The sequence below is a fragment of the Corythoichthys intestinalis genome, chromosome 21, assembly GCF_030265065.1.
Source record: "Corythoichthys intestinalis isolate RoL2023-P3 chromosome 21, ASM3026506v1, whole genome shotgun sequence".
In the NCBI taxonomy this organism is placed as follows: Eukaryota; Metazoa; Chordata; class Actinopteri; order Syngnathiformes; family Syngnathidae; genus Corythoichthys; species Corythoichthys intestinalis.
The window spans coordinates 16,637,261-16,654,744 of record NC_080415.1 but is presented as its reverse complement, the minus strand read 5'-3'; the positions used below and the strand labels follow the sequence as shown (position 1 = coordinate 16,654,744).

At 39.3% G+C, this 17,484-nt stretch overlaps 1 protein-coding gene across 1 annotated transcript in view; it reads left to right on the top strand.

Annotated features, from left to right (window-relative positions):
* The window catches only part of skap1 (src kinase associated phosphoprotein 1), a 122,787-nt gene that overhangs the window by 37,099 nt on the left and 68,204 nt on the right, over positions 1-17,484 (top strand). Inside the window, exons 5-8 of the mRNA XM_057825206.1 lie at positions 11,095-11,175; positions 16,224-16,307; positions 16,389-16,513; positions 17,163-17,226. Of these exons, the coding sequence (XP_057681189.1) occupies positions 11,095-11,175; positions 16,224-16,307; positions 16,389-16,513; positions 17,163-17,226 (354 nt within the window). The remainder of the gene's footprint in view (positions 1-11,094; positions 11,176-16,223; positions 16,308-16,388; positions 16,514-17,162; positions 17,227-17,484) is intronic.

Sequence of the window (17,484 nt, the reverse complement as noted above, 5' to 3'; positions counted from 1 at the left end):
TCCTAGCATGCATTGCAGCGCTATAGATGCTATGAACAAATCAAAATTCATGTTATGTGCTAATTATTTCTTCAGTTACTGTTCTAGTTGTTTCAACAATTGCTAGTTATGGAATTTTGTAACACTTTATTTGACAGTGGCGCTATAAGACTGTCATAAAACCGTCATAGTTGTGATATGACACTGCCATGAGCATTAATGAATGCTTATGACAGATGTCATTTTATGCCATCCAGCAAATTAAATCCCTTTTGAATGGATGTAAAAGATCAGAGCTGGACATAAATGGAGTTAGTGACATCTGTCCTAAGCATTCATTCATGCCCATGATAATGTCATGTCATAATTATTACGGTCTTATAGCAGTCTTATGACACCGCTGTCAAATAAAGTGTTACCTATTAACCCAAATAAATGAACCAATAACACATACTGGACTATGATCCACAGGATTAAAAATGAGGGGAAAAAAGTAGCAGTTCATAATGCGAAAAGTGTGGTATTTAACAAGATTTAATGGTCGTTTGGAAGAATAGGAGCTGTCGGGTTTAAATTTGGATGGTACTTCAAATGCATGACAGTGGACTGAACTGGTGCGACGATAATGGATGTAAATGCAGTGACAGGAAATTATCTGAGAACAGTGTTGTTTTTAGCAGCCCTTTTAATTTTCGTCTTAATCTTAGTCTTTTGGATGAAAATACTTATTGGTCTTAGCCATATTTTAGCCATTTTAAAATGCGTTTGTGTTCGTCTAGTTTTAGTCGACAATTACTCAAAATGTTTTCGTTTGTAAACTTCAAAAGTTTTATTCCGTGAATATATATATCTATTAGGGCTGTCAAACGATTAAAATTTTTAATCGAGTTAATTACAGCTTAAAAATTAATTAATCGCAATTATCGCAATTCAAACCATTTATAAAATATGCCATATTTTTCTGTAAATTATATATATATTCTGTAAAATAAATTGTTGGAATGGAAAGATAAGACACAAGATGGATATATACATTCAACATACGGTATATAAGGACTGTAGTGGGCATTTCACTCTACTGCCATTTAAATCTGTCTATGCTGTCCTCACTCCGAAGCGTCTACTTTTTCCAAAGCTAGACAGCTAGTGAACGACGCCATAATAATCAGACTTCTTTCTTTTTCATCTAATTTATTTATGAAATGGCCTCAAACCATTGTCCTCTTTAGACCGTCGTAAAACTACCAAAAAAAACAGTACACAAGCATTGCATTAGCAACAACGTTAGCTTAGCACGCTATACAGGTTCACAAAACATAAACAAAAAGCGTCTCATACAAAAAATATAACATTTCGCTTACTAACATAATATGTGCATTATTTACAACAACCATACTTACGGACAAATCTTGTCCAAGGATCATATAAGCACAACATTACAACTTAGGCGTCAGCCCGAGACGTCCTGCAGCCATATTGAACTGGCAAGACAACAATAAACCATGTCGCAAAGCGACCACAAGAGTTCGCTATTAGCACAAAAAGCCTTGCTGTAAAACTTACCAAAAGGCAGAATACTGTCTGAGCGGGACATGTGCGGTAATTGCGTCAAATATTTTAACGTGATTAATTAAAAAATTAATTACCGCGCGTTAACGCGATAATTTTGACAGCCCTAATATCTATATATATATAAAAGCTTTCCAACAATTTCGGATGAACATTGACAGACAAGCACATAATTGTAGCGTCTACGAAGACATCACAATCTTTTTGATGATAATACACACTCAGCAGGAAAACAGTACATTATTTTTAATGAATTAAACTCACCTGGATGCCACAAACTGTATGCAAGACATTTTTTAAGAGTTTAAGATGACACTCGCAATGCTAAATGCTAATGCTAACGCTAAAAGTTACATTTAGTGTGTGATGATCACTCAGCACAGACCTTTATAGGCTAAAGCACCATGTCATATCTTTCCAAGATAAGAAAACAAAACTTATCAAGCAGAGCCTAACGTGTTTCGTGAAAAGACAAGTCTGGAGGCTTTAGAGCTAAGACACCGGTGAGTAAGTGTGTGCGTTGGGGGGCAACACATCACATGAGTGACACGACCAAACATTGCTATGATGCGTGGTAACTACACATATAGAAAGAAAATGTCACACATTGTGAAATTATGACAGAAACTATGGCGCATTTTCATCTCGTTCTCGTCTCATCAGACAAAAATTGGCATTCGTATCGTTACGTTTTAGTTTCCCAGACAAACTTTTAGATCGTCATCGTCACGTCATCGTCATGAAAAAAATGTTCGTCGACGAAATATGTTTACTATCGACATCGTTGATCAAAGCAACACTGTCTGAGAATAAAAATAACTGGGATGAATTTGAAAATTATGCTGCCAGGATTAGCGATCAGGAAGCATAGAATAGGATGTCAACATTTACATGTGATTTACAAAATACTGGGTTCCCCACCTTACATTGCTGAATTGTGCACGCTTCACCCCGCTTAATCACGTCTCCTTTTGACTCACCTCCTCTCCACGGTTATCAGGCCCCCGACATGGTGTCCATGGGTAAATGTGATTAGCTAATGATAGCACCACTATGTTCATAGGCAGCATAGGCGTGTAAAATCTATTTCTCATTTTTTTTCCTTCTCCTCTTTTATCTACTTTCCTTTCTGTCCCCACTTAACACCTTCCTACTTGCTGCTTTCTCCTAATAAACCAAAAACAAAACAAAACTGAAAAACAAACAAAAACAAAAATAAAAACAAAAAACAAGATGCTGGTGATTGTCAAATCAACGTGAATACCAATAATGATTTGGACATGAATGAACAATAGCCCTTGATTGCTGAGGAGTTTCAATTACAATGTTTCAGGATGAATTTTAAAAGTTAAAAAAAAAAGTACAATAAAGTCATTACAGGATGACTGAAATTTACAATAAAATTCTTCAATATATTTCTCACCCTGTCCTTAGTTTCTGTGCCATCCAGGACTTTTTCATTTGTCCTTAGCAACATGCTGGTTGCTAAGGACAAATGAAGAATGACTGAATGAAATGGAAATCAGTTTTCTCCTAATGTTGGAAATTCAAGAACACTTAACTTTGAGTTGCAATTTCTTAGGGACAAAATGCCCTAGCAAGATATTTGGAAAACTGGAATTGTTCTCACTTTTGTAAAACAACTATAACACTTTTAATCACAAATGATTACAAACTATGAAAAATGTCATGTGTGGAACAATTTAGGCAAACAAAAGTCATATTTATGAAAAAAAAACAATGCAAAAAAGCCAGCTCATTTGACTAAATTAGCATGACATTACGTAATACACATCAGCACAGAGGACACTGACAGCATTTAACCTCTGTGGTCGGCTTCCTGCAGCTGCATGGGAACAGCCTTTTCCAATCCTTGACCCCCTGCCATGTGGATCACTACACTCACACCGCAGCATCCCCGCACTTTTCGACATCATCTCATCTAGAATCTCGGGTGCACTGGCGTGTCCTGGAGGGCATCAACGCTGCATTATGACCACCGTTAGTTCTAATGCAGCTTATTAGCAGTGCCGCACGAGCATTTCCTTCCATTCTTGATTGACTTTGAGCTCGACTGGAGTGGATTTTAATGAGAGAAGACATTAAGTCCCTCCGCTGCCGCCGCCATCCGTCTTCCATCAGCCTTCAGTCTTCGGAGCTCATAACTTCACGCTGAGGCGGTGTGAATAACCTAATGAAAGATGCACCCAACAGCTGGCCGACGCCCCATGTGTTGTTGCGTCGACCCTCCTCAATGAAAGCTGTCCTGTCTCTCTCTCTTCAGCTCTGTCTCTTTTATTTCTCTATTCCTATATCTGTATTGTTATCTTTGTCCATATACACTGGGGCCTTCATACAAATTTATTACATTCTATGAACTTACTCGTAACTCAAAACCCTTTTATTATTTGCAAATTAGCTTAAAATAAACGCTAATAATCTCTTCCAGAAAACATGGCCATTTTTTTTCAATGGGAGTTTTGATAAGAAAAACAGCACTCCATATTGTTGCAGTTCATAAAAAAAAAAAAAAAAAAAACAGTCATAATATTTTTAACCCTTTCAGGGACAACTATTAATAAGTAGACACTAAAGACCGTTAACCTTTTACAGGGCAAGTGACTTTTTGTTTGTTAGTAAAGTTAAACATTAGGGATTATTGTAATAAATTAATACAACATCAGAAAAGCTAAATTACATTTAAATGAAAAAAAAAAACCACTCCGGTTATGGCTCAAACTAATACTTTAGAGTATTTATCCCAATTCATTTAAACTGGGAGGACTCGGCATGAATGTTCATCTTTCTGTGCTATTGACGGCGCTAGACATCGAATCCATTTTACCTCCGTGAAGTTTGTGCTAAAAAATTTTTCATTTGTGCTACTATCGTTGTTGAGAAATTAACAATTCTTTTATAGGTTAATCCAACGGCGAAGGTTTGGTCTGATCATTGACGATATAATAGCATAACCTGCATGTACACTTTTTGCAGGGGAGAGGCTACATTTCTCACGAATATGAACCTAATTAATTGATTGGCTAAATGATTAATGCAAAATAAATCTGTATTGACTTATTCTAAATTTTATATGTATTTTTTTAGGGGATACACCGTTCGATTCAAACCTTTGTTTTCAAAAAACTACTAAAACATTTTTGAAAACTTCCAGATAAAGGTCTGGATTTTATTAGCAAATTCAAATTGCAGTATTTGAACATAAATGATATTAACATACATAATAAACTTGTTAATAATCTCTTAACTACCCAGGAATGCAAAAAAAGAAAAAGAAAAAAATGCGTTCATCTTAAGACCACTCAACATTGTCTGGTTAAAGAAATTAAATATAACTGACAAAGAAGTCAGGGAATAACAAAAATAAATTAAAATGTAGCCTTCCTTCAGGTAAAACAATACTGCTTTTGTCCGTAAGCACAGCCAAAGAAGAAAAAAAAACGACAGCTCATTTGGGTTGCTTTAAGCCCACATAATTTTTTAAAAAGAAATTTGGGGAGAAGGGGGTAAACCTCGGTTCACTACATTTCTTACAGTTTAATTAACGTTAACAGTAGAAAACACATATAGGAGGACACTTCTTTCTAAGCAGCTTCCTATTTGAGTGCAGGTTAGCAAATTCACACAGTTTAATGTTATGTTGACTCCGATGCAGGTCGGACTTTCAGTAACAAAATTAGTGGTGTGTTCCCCACCTACAGAACATTGACGTCTTTTTACATTACTTACAGTGGCTGCTGCTGGCCGAAAAAAAACCCTTCCTCTTTAAATGGGGCAGAAGAGGCAACATGTTGTCTACATGTTGCATTTCTGTCGGTGCTGTGAGTGCGTGTGTGTGTGTGTGTGTGTGTGGTGGTGTGGGTGGGGGTGAAGGGGGGGGGGTAAGTCATCAGCCAGTCAAATGTGCGTTTGAGGGGGGAAAAATGGAACAAGTTGGTAGTGTTATGTCCCTACCGTCTCTATGCAAACCTACGCCCTTGGGTTAATCTGAGGTCAACCTGCCCCCCATTTTGATGAAAAATGGTGTCAATCCTTTGTGCTATGTTTATGCTAGTTTGTGCTGTAAACATTTTCAGTTGTGCTGCTACCGTTTTATAAATATTGAGATATTAATTTCGAGTGATGGTGTGAATCGCAGCACCTCTGTCGTGGCTGACGAAGTGTACAAACTCTCTCAATAACAGAGGGGTGTCCCAACAACTAGCGCAAATGTAGCCCAAACAAATGGCACCCCATCGGGTCCATTTTGTAGTAAATAAGGGCTGGGATTCATGTCATCACTCTCAATATCTCAAGCGAAGGACATAATTTTTCTATGAATTTGCGTCTGATGGGGGGCCAACTTCACGGAGGTATCCATTTTGACTAAGAGGGGCAAATGAACGAACGAAATAGAATATTATATTGTTTGTCTACATGTTATGCAACTCCATTTGTGTTCAAATATTTTTTGCTTTGATGGCTAATCACTGTCAGGCCTCCAAGCCAATATGGATTGGACGTGTAGAGCCGTCAATGGCAAATAATAAGTTAATCAGCCCCGAGATAAAAACCCAATTTCATTTGTGCTGTTTGCGAGGCCTATTCTTGCTACTCAACAACACCTCAATTTAGCAAACAGAGCGCATCCGTCCGCTTGTCTCTGCAGCTAATTGCGCTCCTCTAAATAGTTTATGCGGGAAAGATCGATATGTTCCCATCAAATTAATGTCAATAGCGGAGCTGTGGATGGTGCTAATTAAAACTCAAAAGGGGATGAAAATGAATTCGTGCTATTGGCCTGAATAATTGATCGGGCAATTTATGATTTTTATGAAAGAGCGCAGCCGTCTGCTTGCAGATCTTGATGAGGCCTTAATAACAGGCATTAGAGGGCACGGGTGGGTAAAATATGGCTTGAGGGCCTCATGTGGCCTGTTACATTCTTAATTCTGGCCTGCTCGGAGTTTATATTATCCAGAATGCTGTATTTTTTTTTAGGGCCCGAGCACTAAGCAGGCGAAGGGCCTATTGGAATGCAATTTTTTTTTTTTTGTCGTCAAATGAAAATGGCCAATTTGGAGGCCTGAACATGCTCAAAAACTCACCAAAATTTGCACATACATGCGGCTTTGCGTACATTTTGATCATTTTGCATCTTTACGTAAAAACGTAACAAAATGTCTCAGTGGCACCCCCTTGAAATTTTCAAAAAAGCCTCTCCATTTAGGTTTTTTCAGTGTAGAGCGATGAAATTTGGAGAGTCGATACCTTCTGCAAAACTGCTCCAAAAAGTCTCTTGCACCCATATTCCAAACCCAACAGGAAATCAGGTATTTTGGATCGAATGTGGAATTTTTATCGATTTACAGGGTGCACATTTGAGACCTTGTCGCCGAGGGAGTTACTTGGATCGTCTTCAAAATTGGTGTGACTGTTCAGGAGACATATGAGATCTTAAATTTTCAAAATGGTGCATTTTCATTCATGGGTCTGACCTGGGCGGGGTGCCAAAGTCGGCCATTTTTTTGGCAAAACGACAAATTCAGTAAATGACTAATAACTCCATGATACAAGGTTGAATCGTTTTCATATCTGATATGTATGTGAGGTATCTCAGTCTGAACAAGACTGCATTGAAATATTCCCCATTAGGCCTGGCGCCCCCTGCTGGGAACAGGAAACCCCCTTTTTTACTAGAAAGGCACCTCCTCCAAGAGTAACAAGTCAATTGACCTTAAACCTACATCACGGAATCCTTAAGACATGTGTTCAGGTGCCTGATAAAAAATATTGAGGTTTTGTTGATTTTTTAAAAAGTCCTCTCCTATTAGCTGTTTTCAATGATGAGTGAATACATTTTGGGTTTTGAATAAGAGCATGGCTGCACGGCGCAGTAGCGCATTTTTACACTTTTACACTTTTTTGTAGGACCCTCTTCAATAGGGTTTTATTCTCCTAGGTGTGTGAATTAATTTTTAATCTCCCCAAAAGAAAGAGGTGATTTTCGAGCAAGTTAGGTTCTCATGAGATGACGAGGGACGATCTGCCACCACCCTGACCTGTGTGCCGTCCGAGTTTACGTGACGTCCGGGTTGCACCAAACTGCCCGTTCAGTCCTGCTTGCAGGCCTAGTTTTTAATATGTTGCATTCCTTTAGCAGATTTTTGAGCTGCCAGCTGTTAGAATCCGATTATCTGCCAACTTCCTCAACTGTGGATAAAGATTCAGACATTAATATGAACTAGTTTACCTTGAATGTTTGTTGGCAAGGCTGCCTCCCTGTGGAATACTGTTGAACAATCCCATTTTCTTAAGGTGACATGAGGTCAGGTGACTCAGGAGTGTACTTTTGGCGTAAATGTGTGATGTTTATTGACTCAAGCATGTTGCACCTACTTCGCCATTAGCCGGGCTCGACCTCTTGAGACGAATGAAGAGCGAGGAAACAGACGGATGAGGGGATTAGAAGGCGGGCTGCCGGCGGATAGATGAGGTGGGGGAGCATAATGGTTGCTGTTTGTTATGATGGACTGAATCAGGTCCTTTGACAAAGCCGCCCTTTCTCGCACCTCCGTATTTATAGTGTCGGCGCTCGGTCCATCCACAAAAGCGGGATGGTGATATGTTAACGCTTGTGTGATGCGCTCATCTATCAGAAATGTACACCTTAAATACAGTAGACTTCATGGAGACTTCAACGAGCTTCCGGAACATTTCATCTGCGCTTGGTGAGGCACAGTTCTGACCATTTACGAGTTTTCATTTAACTCGCCCTCCACTTTTGGTTGCGACTCGCATCAGACGAATGACGTATGCGCATGACCTTGAACTGTGTAATCACATGGTAAGATGATGTCTGGGAGGAAAACTTGACAATGAAAATAAATGGACAATTATCAAGTATTTTTCAAAATGATATTTTTGCACTATATTTGAAACCAAATGTCCTATTGCGATATGCATATTTTGTCACTTTATCTCCAGGGGCGGATCCACCAGAGTGGCATGGGGTGGCAACTTCCACCCTAAGAAAAAGGTTTGCCACCCCAGTTGGCATCAATGAAAAAATAAAAAGCTCATGTCAATTTGACATTAGTGCCATCAATTAAGCAGTGGTGTCAGTTAGGATCCTAATAATAATTACATTAAAAAGATTGCATGAAGCTAAGGTTCTCTATATCAATTTGTAAATATCACTTGGGCCTTTTTGTAGTGTCTACATATGATTTCTTAGCCAACTAAATATGTGTACGTGCGGTGCGGTGAGGTTCATGTGAGGCACTGACTTTATCACAGTCAGATTTACAAACATATGACCCCTGCAGGGTAGCTTATTCAACGTAGGGCTGTAGCTATCGATCATTTTAGTAGTCCATTAATCTATCAACTATTTCATTCGAATAATTGAGTAATCGGATTAGGTAAATACCGTATTGGCCCGAATATAAGACGGTGTTTTTTTGCATTGAAATAAGACTGAAAAAGTGGGGGTCGTCTTATATTCGCGGTCTAGACGTTAAACCCATTCACGACACTAGACGGCGCCAGATATCATTGAAGCGATGTTCTGTCATGACAGAGCTCAGCTTCTCTCAAGTTTAACCAGTTTGCATTATTTTATTGCAATGTTTTTCCTTATTCAGATTTGTTTCAAGACTACAGTTACAGTTAGACTGCACTTTGATGGTTAATGCAGTTATTGCAATTTTGTTGTTTTATCTCAATAGATTGGTTTATTTACATTTCAAAAACCAGAAGCCATTCATTTACGAATGTGATTGCACTTTAGTTTACATATTTAAATGTTCAGATATTAAGATTTGAATGAGGCAAAATAACATGCTTTTTCTCTCACATATATTGTTATAATCATTTGTTTCAGATGTACTTTAATTATTTTCTGTATAGAAATTAATTTGGTGTTCAAAAACTCTTTTTCCAAACTTGAGTCTTGAAAAAGAGGGCGTCGTCTTATAATCAGGGCCGTCTTATATTCGGGCCAATACGGTATAAGGCATTGCAGAATAAATTTTAGGAGATGTTAAACAAATGCATGCTAAGACTGCACTTTCAAAAGAGCATTAAATGTGAATACAAAATAAAAGACCCGAGTGTTTCTTCAAACTATGCAGAGTTGCACTTTCATTTAAAAATCAATTAAAATACCGGAGTTTAGCTTCAAACGGTATAAAGAAAATAAATGAGGATCTAAGTACAACAAGAGAATATTTGGCTAACTTGCATAGCAAAAATATCATAGCATTTTCCAACGAATCAATGATGTATTATACCATCATGAAATATTTGCACCACTCAAAAAGTTCCTCCCCTCCTCTCGCCCCCCCCTAATTATTTTTCTAGGTCCGCCCCTGTCTATATCACAATATAGTTCACCATTTACCATTTACTATACCTGTACCATACAGTTCTACTATTTCACTGACAGGAGGCACAATATTTTAGACACGTATTTTTCGTTCCATTTTTGGTATCAAACTATACAACGTTTAGTACATTTTCATCCCTGGTGTCAGTATTACTGTAAACCTCTAAATGGGTGTGACAAATGAACTGCTGAATCTATCTATTATTCTTATTGAAGATACTATTTTCTGAAAATCTTGCTCTGTTAAGAAAGAAAAAACTCCAATATTTACCTGTTTGAAGATGCATCAAATGCTTTTTTTACATTTCTCCTTTGGTTTTAGCAGAGACACTTTTTGAAACAATCCATGAAAGAATTCATTAATCTGATATATATGTATGACAATGGTCTGGTAATGGTTTACACAGCCCATAATATGGTGACGGTAGCAACCTCCAAATTTTGGTTGGTTCCCTTCCGGTTAAAGGCCAAGTGACAGATGATTGTGGAGGAAGCCGAACTTTGTTTTTGACACGAGGAAACAACACATCACAATGTGACCCCTGAGGCCAACCTTGGGTCAGTTTCTTCATTTTTCCCCGTTAAACAGCTGAAGGCTGAAAAAAGACACCAATGTACGCATTTTTCACCCAGAGCTGCAGTGTTAAAGTAAACAAGAACTTATTAGTGTGTTTGTCAAGAAGTCACGCATATAAACGTAACAAAAAAGTGACTTTGCAAATGAAACGGGTTGAGTTGTTGATGCAGCATGAGCAGATGAATGGCTGCAGAGCTCAGCAGCACTGTAAATGTATCGATTCCACTTACCCAAAGCCTGGCGGCCATGTATTTGATCCATAGTGTGGAGCGATACATCGTTGTGATGACTAGCCTCAGGAATAAAGATCATCCTGAGAGCAACCGGGACTGAAACAATTACAAGATGAATTAAAATCCTTGAAATAATTAAACTTTGACATACTCCCCGACCACACAAGATGGCGTAAGCAAGAAAGCTGCGATTTAGTGTCACTGTCGAGCGTACTAGCTTATGTTTGGGCTTCCGTGGTGTCCGTGAGGCCCTGATACGCTAATCATTTTAAAGGTTAAATAAAAGGAAACAATAAGTGAAGTCGTATAACTGAATTAAACATGTTAATGATTAACATTTTTTTTTTCAGACTTTGAGGACATTCCCGTCACAGCAGCTCAAGACCTTGGCAACATTCTGAAGCAGGGCTACTTGGAAAAGAGACGACGAGGTAAAAAAAAAAAAAAAAACTCGATCAGACTTTAAGGGACAGACAGCACCTTTATCATGTGTATCTCAGCAGAAATAATCTATTAAAATAAAGAGAAAAATAACATATTTTTTAAAAAATATTAGCAATTATTACATATGTACAGTTGTGGTCAAAAGTTTACATACACTTGTGAAGAACATAAGGTCATGGCTCTCTTGAGTTTCCAGTTATTTCTACAACTCTGATTTTTCTCCGATAGAGTGATTGGAACGGATACTTCTTTGTCACAAAAAACATTCATGAAGTTTGGTTCTTTTATGACTTTATTATGGGTTAACAGAAAAAGTGATCAAATCTGCTGGGTCAAAAATATACATACATGGATCTGAAAAAGCGAATCATTGACTTGAACAAGTCAGGAAAGTCACTTGGAGCCACTTCAAAGCAGCTGCAGGTCCCAAGAGCAACAGTGCAAACAATTGTTTGTAAGTATAAAGTGCATGGCACTGTTTTGTCACTGCCACGATCAGGAAGAAAACGCAAGCTATCACCTGCCGCTGAGAGAAAATTGGTCAGGAGGGTGAAGATTCAACCGAGAATCACCAAAAAGCAGATCTGCCAAGAATTAGAAGCTGCTGGAACACAGGTGTCAGTGTCCACAGTCAAGCGTGTTTTGCATCTCCATCGACTGAGAGGCTGCTGTACAAGAAGGAAGCCCTTGCTCCAAAAGCGGCACCTTAAGGCTCGACTGAAGTTTGCTGCTGATCACATGGACCTTCTGGAGGAAATTTCTGTGGTCAGATGAAACAAAAATCGAGCTGTTTGGCCACACTGCCCAGCAATATGTTTGGAGGAGAAAAGGTGAGGCCTTTAACCCCAAGTACACCATGCCTACCGTCAAGCACGGTAGTGGTAGTATTATGCTGTGGGGCTGTTTCGCTGCCAATGGAACTGGTGCTTTACAGAGAGTAAATGGGATAATGAAGAAGGAGGATTACCTTCAAATTCTTCAAGATAACCTAAAGTCATCAGCCCGAAGATTGGGTCTTGGGCGCAGTTGGGTGTTCCAACAGGACAATGACCCCAAACACACATCAAAAGTGGTAATGGAATGGCTAAATCAGGCTAGAATTAAGGTTTTCGAATGGCCTTCCCAAAGTCCTGACTTAAACCCCATTGAGAACTTGTGGACAATACTGAAGAAACAAGTCCATGTCAGAAAGCCATCAAATTTAACTGAACGGCACCAATTCTGTCAAGAGGAGTGGTCAAAGATTCAACCAGAAGCTTGCCAGAAGCTTGTGGATGGCTACCAAAAGCGCGTAATTGAAGTGAAAATGGCCAAGGGACATGTTACCAAATATTAGCGCTGCTGTATGTATATTTTTGACCCAGAAGATTTGATCACTTTTTTCTGTTCACCCATTATAAAGTCATAAAAGAACCAAACTTCATGAATGTTTTTTGTGACAAAGAAGTATCTGTTCCAATCACTCTATCAGAGAAAAATCAAAGTTGTAGAAATAACTGGAAACTCAAGAGAGCCATGACATTATGTTCTTCACAAGTGTATGTAAACTTTTGACCACAACTGTATATACAGTATTTTCATAATAATTATTGTATTTTTTATGTTTTTTGTAATTATAAATACATTTATAACTGAATGAATACAATGTTAAAAAACTAAATTAATGACATTAAAATGACTAAGAAATTTGAAGTATACACTCGTTATAGCATTATTTAAAAAAAAAAAAAAGCATGACATTTATTGCGATTAATGTCCAATTCGTTTAAACCTGACTGCGAATGCTCATGTTTCAGTGACATTGACGTTGCTAGATGTCCAATCAGGGCCCGAATGGGACTCATTTTCAGCCCGGGAATTTCATGCCTCAGACCTGCCCACTTTATATTATTTAAAACAGGGATGTCCCAAACGCATTTTTTTGCACCTGAGTCCAAGTCACGTCATTTTGAGTATCTGCCGATAAAGAGTCCCAATCCAATACCGAAAAAAAAAAAAGAATAAAAGTTTCAAACTTGTTAAAGTACTTCCTCTTCCTCTTTGTCTGGGAGTGTTGCAGAGGATAAAACATGTCAATTTTTGTTTGGTAATGCCTTTGTATTTCTGGATTATTTTGTTACTTTTTAGCTCTTAAAAAATACAAAAATACTAAGTACATTTTCTTGTTTTTAGATGAAGTCATTTGTTTAAGTTTGTGAAACTGTAACAAAGAAACATGCATGCATTCAACACAACTGCACAATACACACCGGTATACAAATACCATGTAGACGCCACACTTCACTTGACCTACAAGCTATAAGTATAGGTGAATTTCCATACAAGAGGTGATTAACAAATTTCATTCATATGCTGTAGCTTTTCCCCCTAAACACACAGATACAGTAGATCATAGACTTCATAATGTAATTGACGGCACACGGGGTGCAGGGCCGATAAATAGGGGGGCTGCATTGTTAGCGAGGCCGTCAAAGCTGACCAAGTGGAACCAGAGACAGAGCTTTTTTCGTTGAAAATTCTTGTAAATAAAAGCTCAAGTCCATGAATTCTTCATAGATATGTACGTAAAACAGTCTCGATTATTGGTTAAAAGCAAATAAAAAAAATCGTGAAGTTAGCAATTATTTTACGTAAATATTGCGAACTATGACGCTAGTCAGTAAGCAAATTAGCGGCCGCCATATCACAGACAAAGAGCTTTTTCCCTTGAAAATCCTTGTGATTAAATGCTTAAATCCCTGAATTCTTTGTAGATATTGATGTAAAACAGTCTCTATTCTCAAGCAAAAAAACGTGCAGGTAGCATTTATTTTTCGTAAATATTGCGAACTACGATGCCAATACCTTAGCGGCTAATTTCTCCATTTTTTTCACAACGTTTCAAAAGGCCTGCATGGTACGAAAAATATAACAATTATGTTGAATCCTTGAACAAATCACTCCTGAGACAATCCTTCCTGTTTGTATGCGGTACAGCTTTCGTACTTTTTGAACTGAAATCCACCATTAGTTCGCTGCGTGCGTGTGTTTGTGAATAGCTCCTCTTAACGTTGGCACCCCTGCTTGAAGGAGTTGCGCAGTGCATGGCAGAGCTGACCCGTCAATAAAGATGATGTCTATGAGTAGACGTAAAATACTTTCGGACATTCTGCATTTAAGCATTCTGATCAGTTCAAGTCAATTTTGTGGCACTTTAAGACGTCACGTTATACGATATTAATTCTAATATTCACTCACTGAACATGGCAATCCGACCTGCCTGCTCTGCACCTGTGGTGTGCTCATAGTCATGACGGTTGGTGTTTGCTGCTGCATCTCCATTGTGAGGTGCTGCAAGCCAAAGTTTCCACAGTTACGTGTTGTTGTGGTATCACACGGTGCAAGTTGCATTCTTACCACTTTTGTTGTAACCCTCTGTCGTTTGAGGCCGCGAGCTCCTTGCATTAAAAAAAAAATTGCTAATTTTGCACATTTTAAAGCTTCTTTTATGAGTGCTTTTCTCTTTTTAATTCTAATTTTTTCAGCTCCACCCTTGCTCTTTTTATCCATGATCTGAGCATCGAGCTAGTAGCTAGACTCAAAACCGACTCCGATTAGTGGGCGGAGCTTCATGTTTTATATGTCGCTTGCACAATTCTGGATGCGTCTGGAAAAAAAAATGTTTTTTTTTTTTTTTTTTTTAAAGATGGCCAACAGGGACAGCAGTAAAAGTGTGTAGGTAATACTCATTGTCATGATAAATACCAAACAAAAACTTATAGTAGTATAAATGTGTAAAACACAGACCGGCCCACTGGGATTCGTCCCGATCCTACCGATCAGCCAATCTGGGCCTGTGTCCAATCCATTTTGACTGGCACAGGCGAACGAACGAGCACACACGCGAAAGTTTATTTGCCCCTCCCAGTCAAAATAGATTGGACGTCTAGCGCCGTCAATGCTAGCCAGTGAGTTCAATTAGTGCACAGTAATTTGTGTTTAAAAAAGAAAAGGAAAAAACAGGAGATTTTGAGAGGCAACAGAGCACAAAAAAAGACAAAATGATGGCATTATAAAACTGCATTTGGCTCAAATTCTGCAGCTATTCTATGTAATCTGAAGGAAATAGCTACCTTTCTCGCACACACCATTTAACTGTTTGCATTACGCTAACACACGTAATATATTCAGTCAGGGAATAGTATCATTTCTCATATTTACTGTAGGACTGTTTGTATTACTCTAACACACCTAATATAAAATGAATAGCACTTACACCATAGTTTAATGAAAAGAAACAGAATAGAGGGCATAAAAGATACACAACGCCATCTTATCACAGAAGCCCAACGCGTCATGAGCAAGACTGACACACTAACTCTTGCAATCAGTTCTCCCGGGCACTCCAGGACAAAGAGCAGGGCGCTCTGTCCTAAAACAAGTAGCATTGGAGAGCACCCTCGCCCAACCAGGATAACAAGTTGATAGCGCGAGTGCCTTGGACGTCAAGACCAGCATCGGTCGCCGTGGCTATCACATCCAAGGATGACGCACGAACCTGACCTGCCAAAAAGGGATGATCCCAAAAGAACACCCAGCCACGCCTTCACCCTGGCCCACTCCACCGCAGCTTTCAAAAAGAACTGAACATTTAGATAACACGGTTGCTGCTTGGGAACATTTCTATATAGCCATGTTTTGCCGACCCTGGATCCAGTAGGGTCTCTCCGTCGTCTGTTTTTGCCTTGTTTTTGACCATTGTCGACGAATAAATTGTCAACATGTTTTCGGTGAGCCTTCTTCAAACTTTTGGAACATGGAGTCAGTACAAAGGGTTAACATGGGAGTGAACGCGTGGAATCTTGGCCCTTCCGGCCGACTTGTGGGAGCGTTGCCAGCGGAACACTATTTCGTTCGACTGGCACTGCTTCCGCAGCTTGGCCGGGGGCGGAATTCCTTCAAATCCTACTTAGAAATATGTGTTGAAGATCTTTGACTTTACCTAGACTCCTACCTATTGCAGTAAACCTTATAACATGTACACCTCTCTTTCCAGATTCCAGCTTTTTTGGCTCAGAGTGGCAGAAGAGATGGTGCGTTCTCAACAATTCTGTTTTCTTCTATTTCGGCAGCGACAAAGGTTGGTTGGTAAACAAACAATAAAAACCGCATTGGAGCTGAACCGCTCACCGTCTCTCATTGGGCCTGTCTCCCACTGCAGATAAACAGCAGAGAGGCTCGTTTTACATCAATGACTACAGTGTTCAGCTTGTCACCAACCTGAGGAAAGACTCCAAAAGGAACGCCTGCTTTGAGCTGTTTGCACCTGGACGCAGGACTTTTCAGGTTGGTAGTACGTGAAAACTATCAAACGTAAAGAATGATGTGACTCACGTCATGCTCAACACACAGGTAGTCCCCAGGTTACGACGTAACCCACTCGCGTGATTTCGACTTAACGACGCCGGAGTTTCATCCACAATTTTGTCACCAGTCGTATTTTTTTGTTGCATAAACAGTACCGAGTTCCTGTTGCCGTTCTTCATGTCAGGTTGTCCTCCTCTCCCAGCGCCAACTCGTCTCACGAGACCCGATCCGGCTCTTTGAGTTCGGACGCTGGGCTTGCATTGAAAGAGGCAACGCTGGCGACCTGATTGGCCCTGATATCACTCATCTACAGCGCCCTTTTCTCTTGGCAAAGGGACTAAAGCCTGAGTAGTTATTGAATATAACGGCATTTAACACAACGTACCTCACAGTATCCTATTTTTTACTTTATTTCAATTATATGACGTATAATGCATGTTTTTGGATAGTTATTTAGTGACTTAGGGGGTATTTAGGGGCACTTAAAGGGTTAATTCCGACTGACGCGGAAATTCGGGTTTCGTCATCAGCATTAGAACGGAACTCATTCGTAACCCGGGGACTACCTGTATTGACTACTTGCTGTATCTGAGTGAATGCAACAGTGTGATTTTACCCCCCCCTATAGTTCACGGCTGGCAGTCCACAGGAAGCCCGTGAGTGGGTGAACCACATCAGTTTTGTGCTACGAGGTAAGCGTGCACAAAAAAACAACATGTAAAACCAATCTGCTTAAAATTGGCTGCCATTGACGGCAAATGATGTCCAATCCATTTCGCCGCTTGCCTTTCCAGTCCAAATGGATTGGTCGTTTATCACCGTCACTGGCGACCAATGAGTTAAGACCATCTTGTTCAGTCATACCGCGCACACAAACACACGCACAATCTGTAATCTTAACTCAAGACTCAAACAAAAGCACATAACTTGCATGTCACTCTTTTACATTA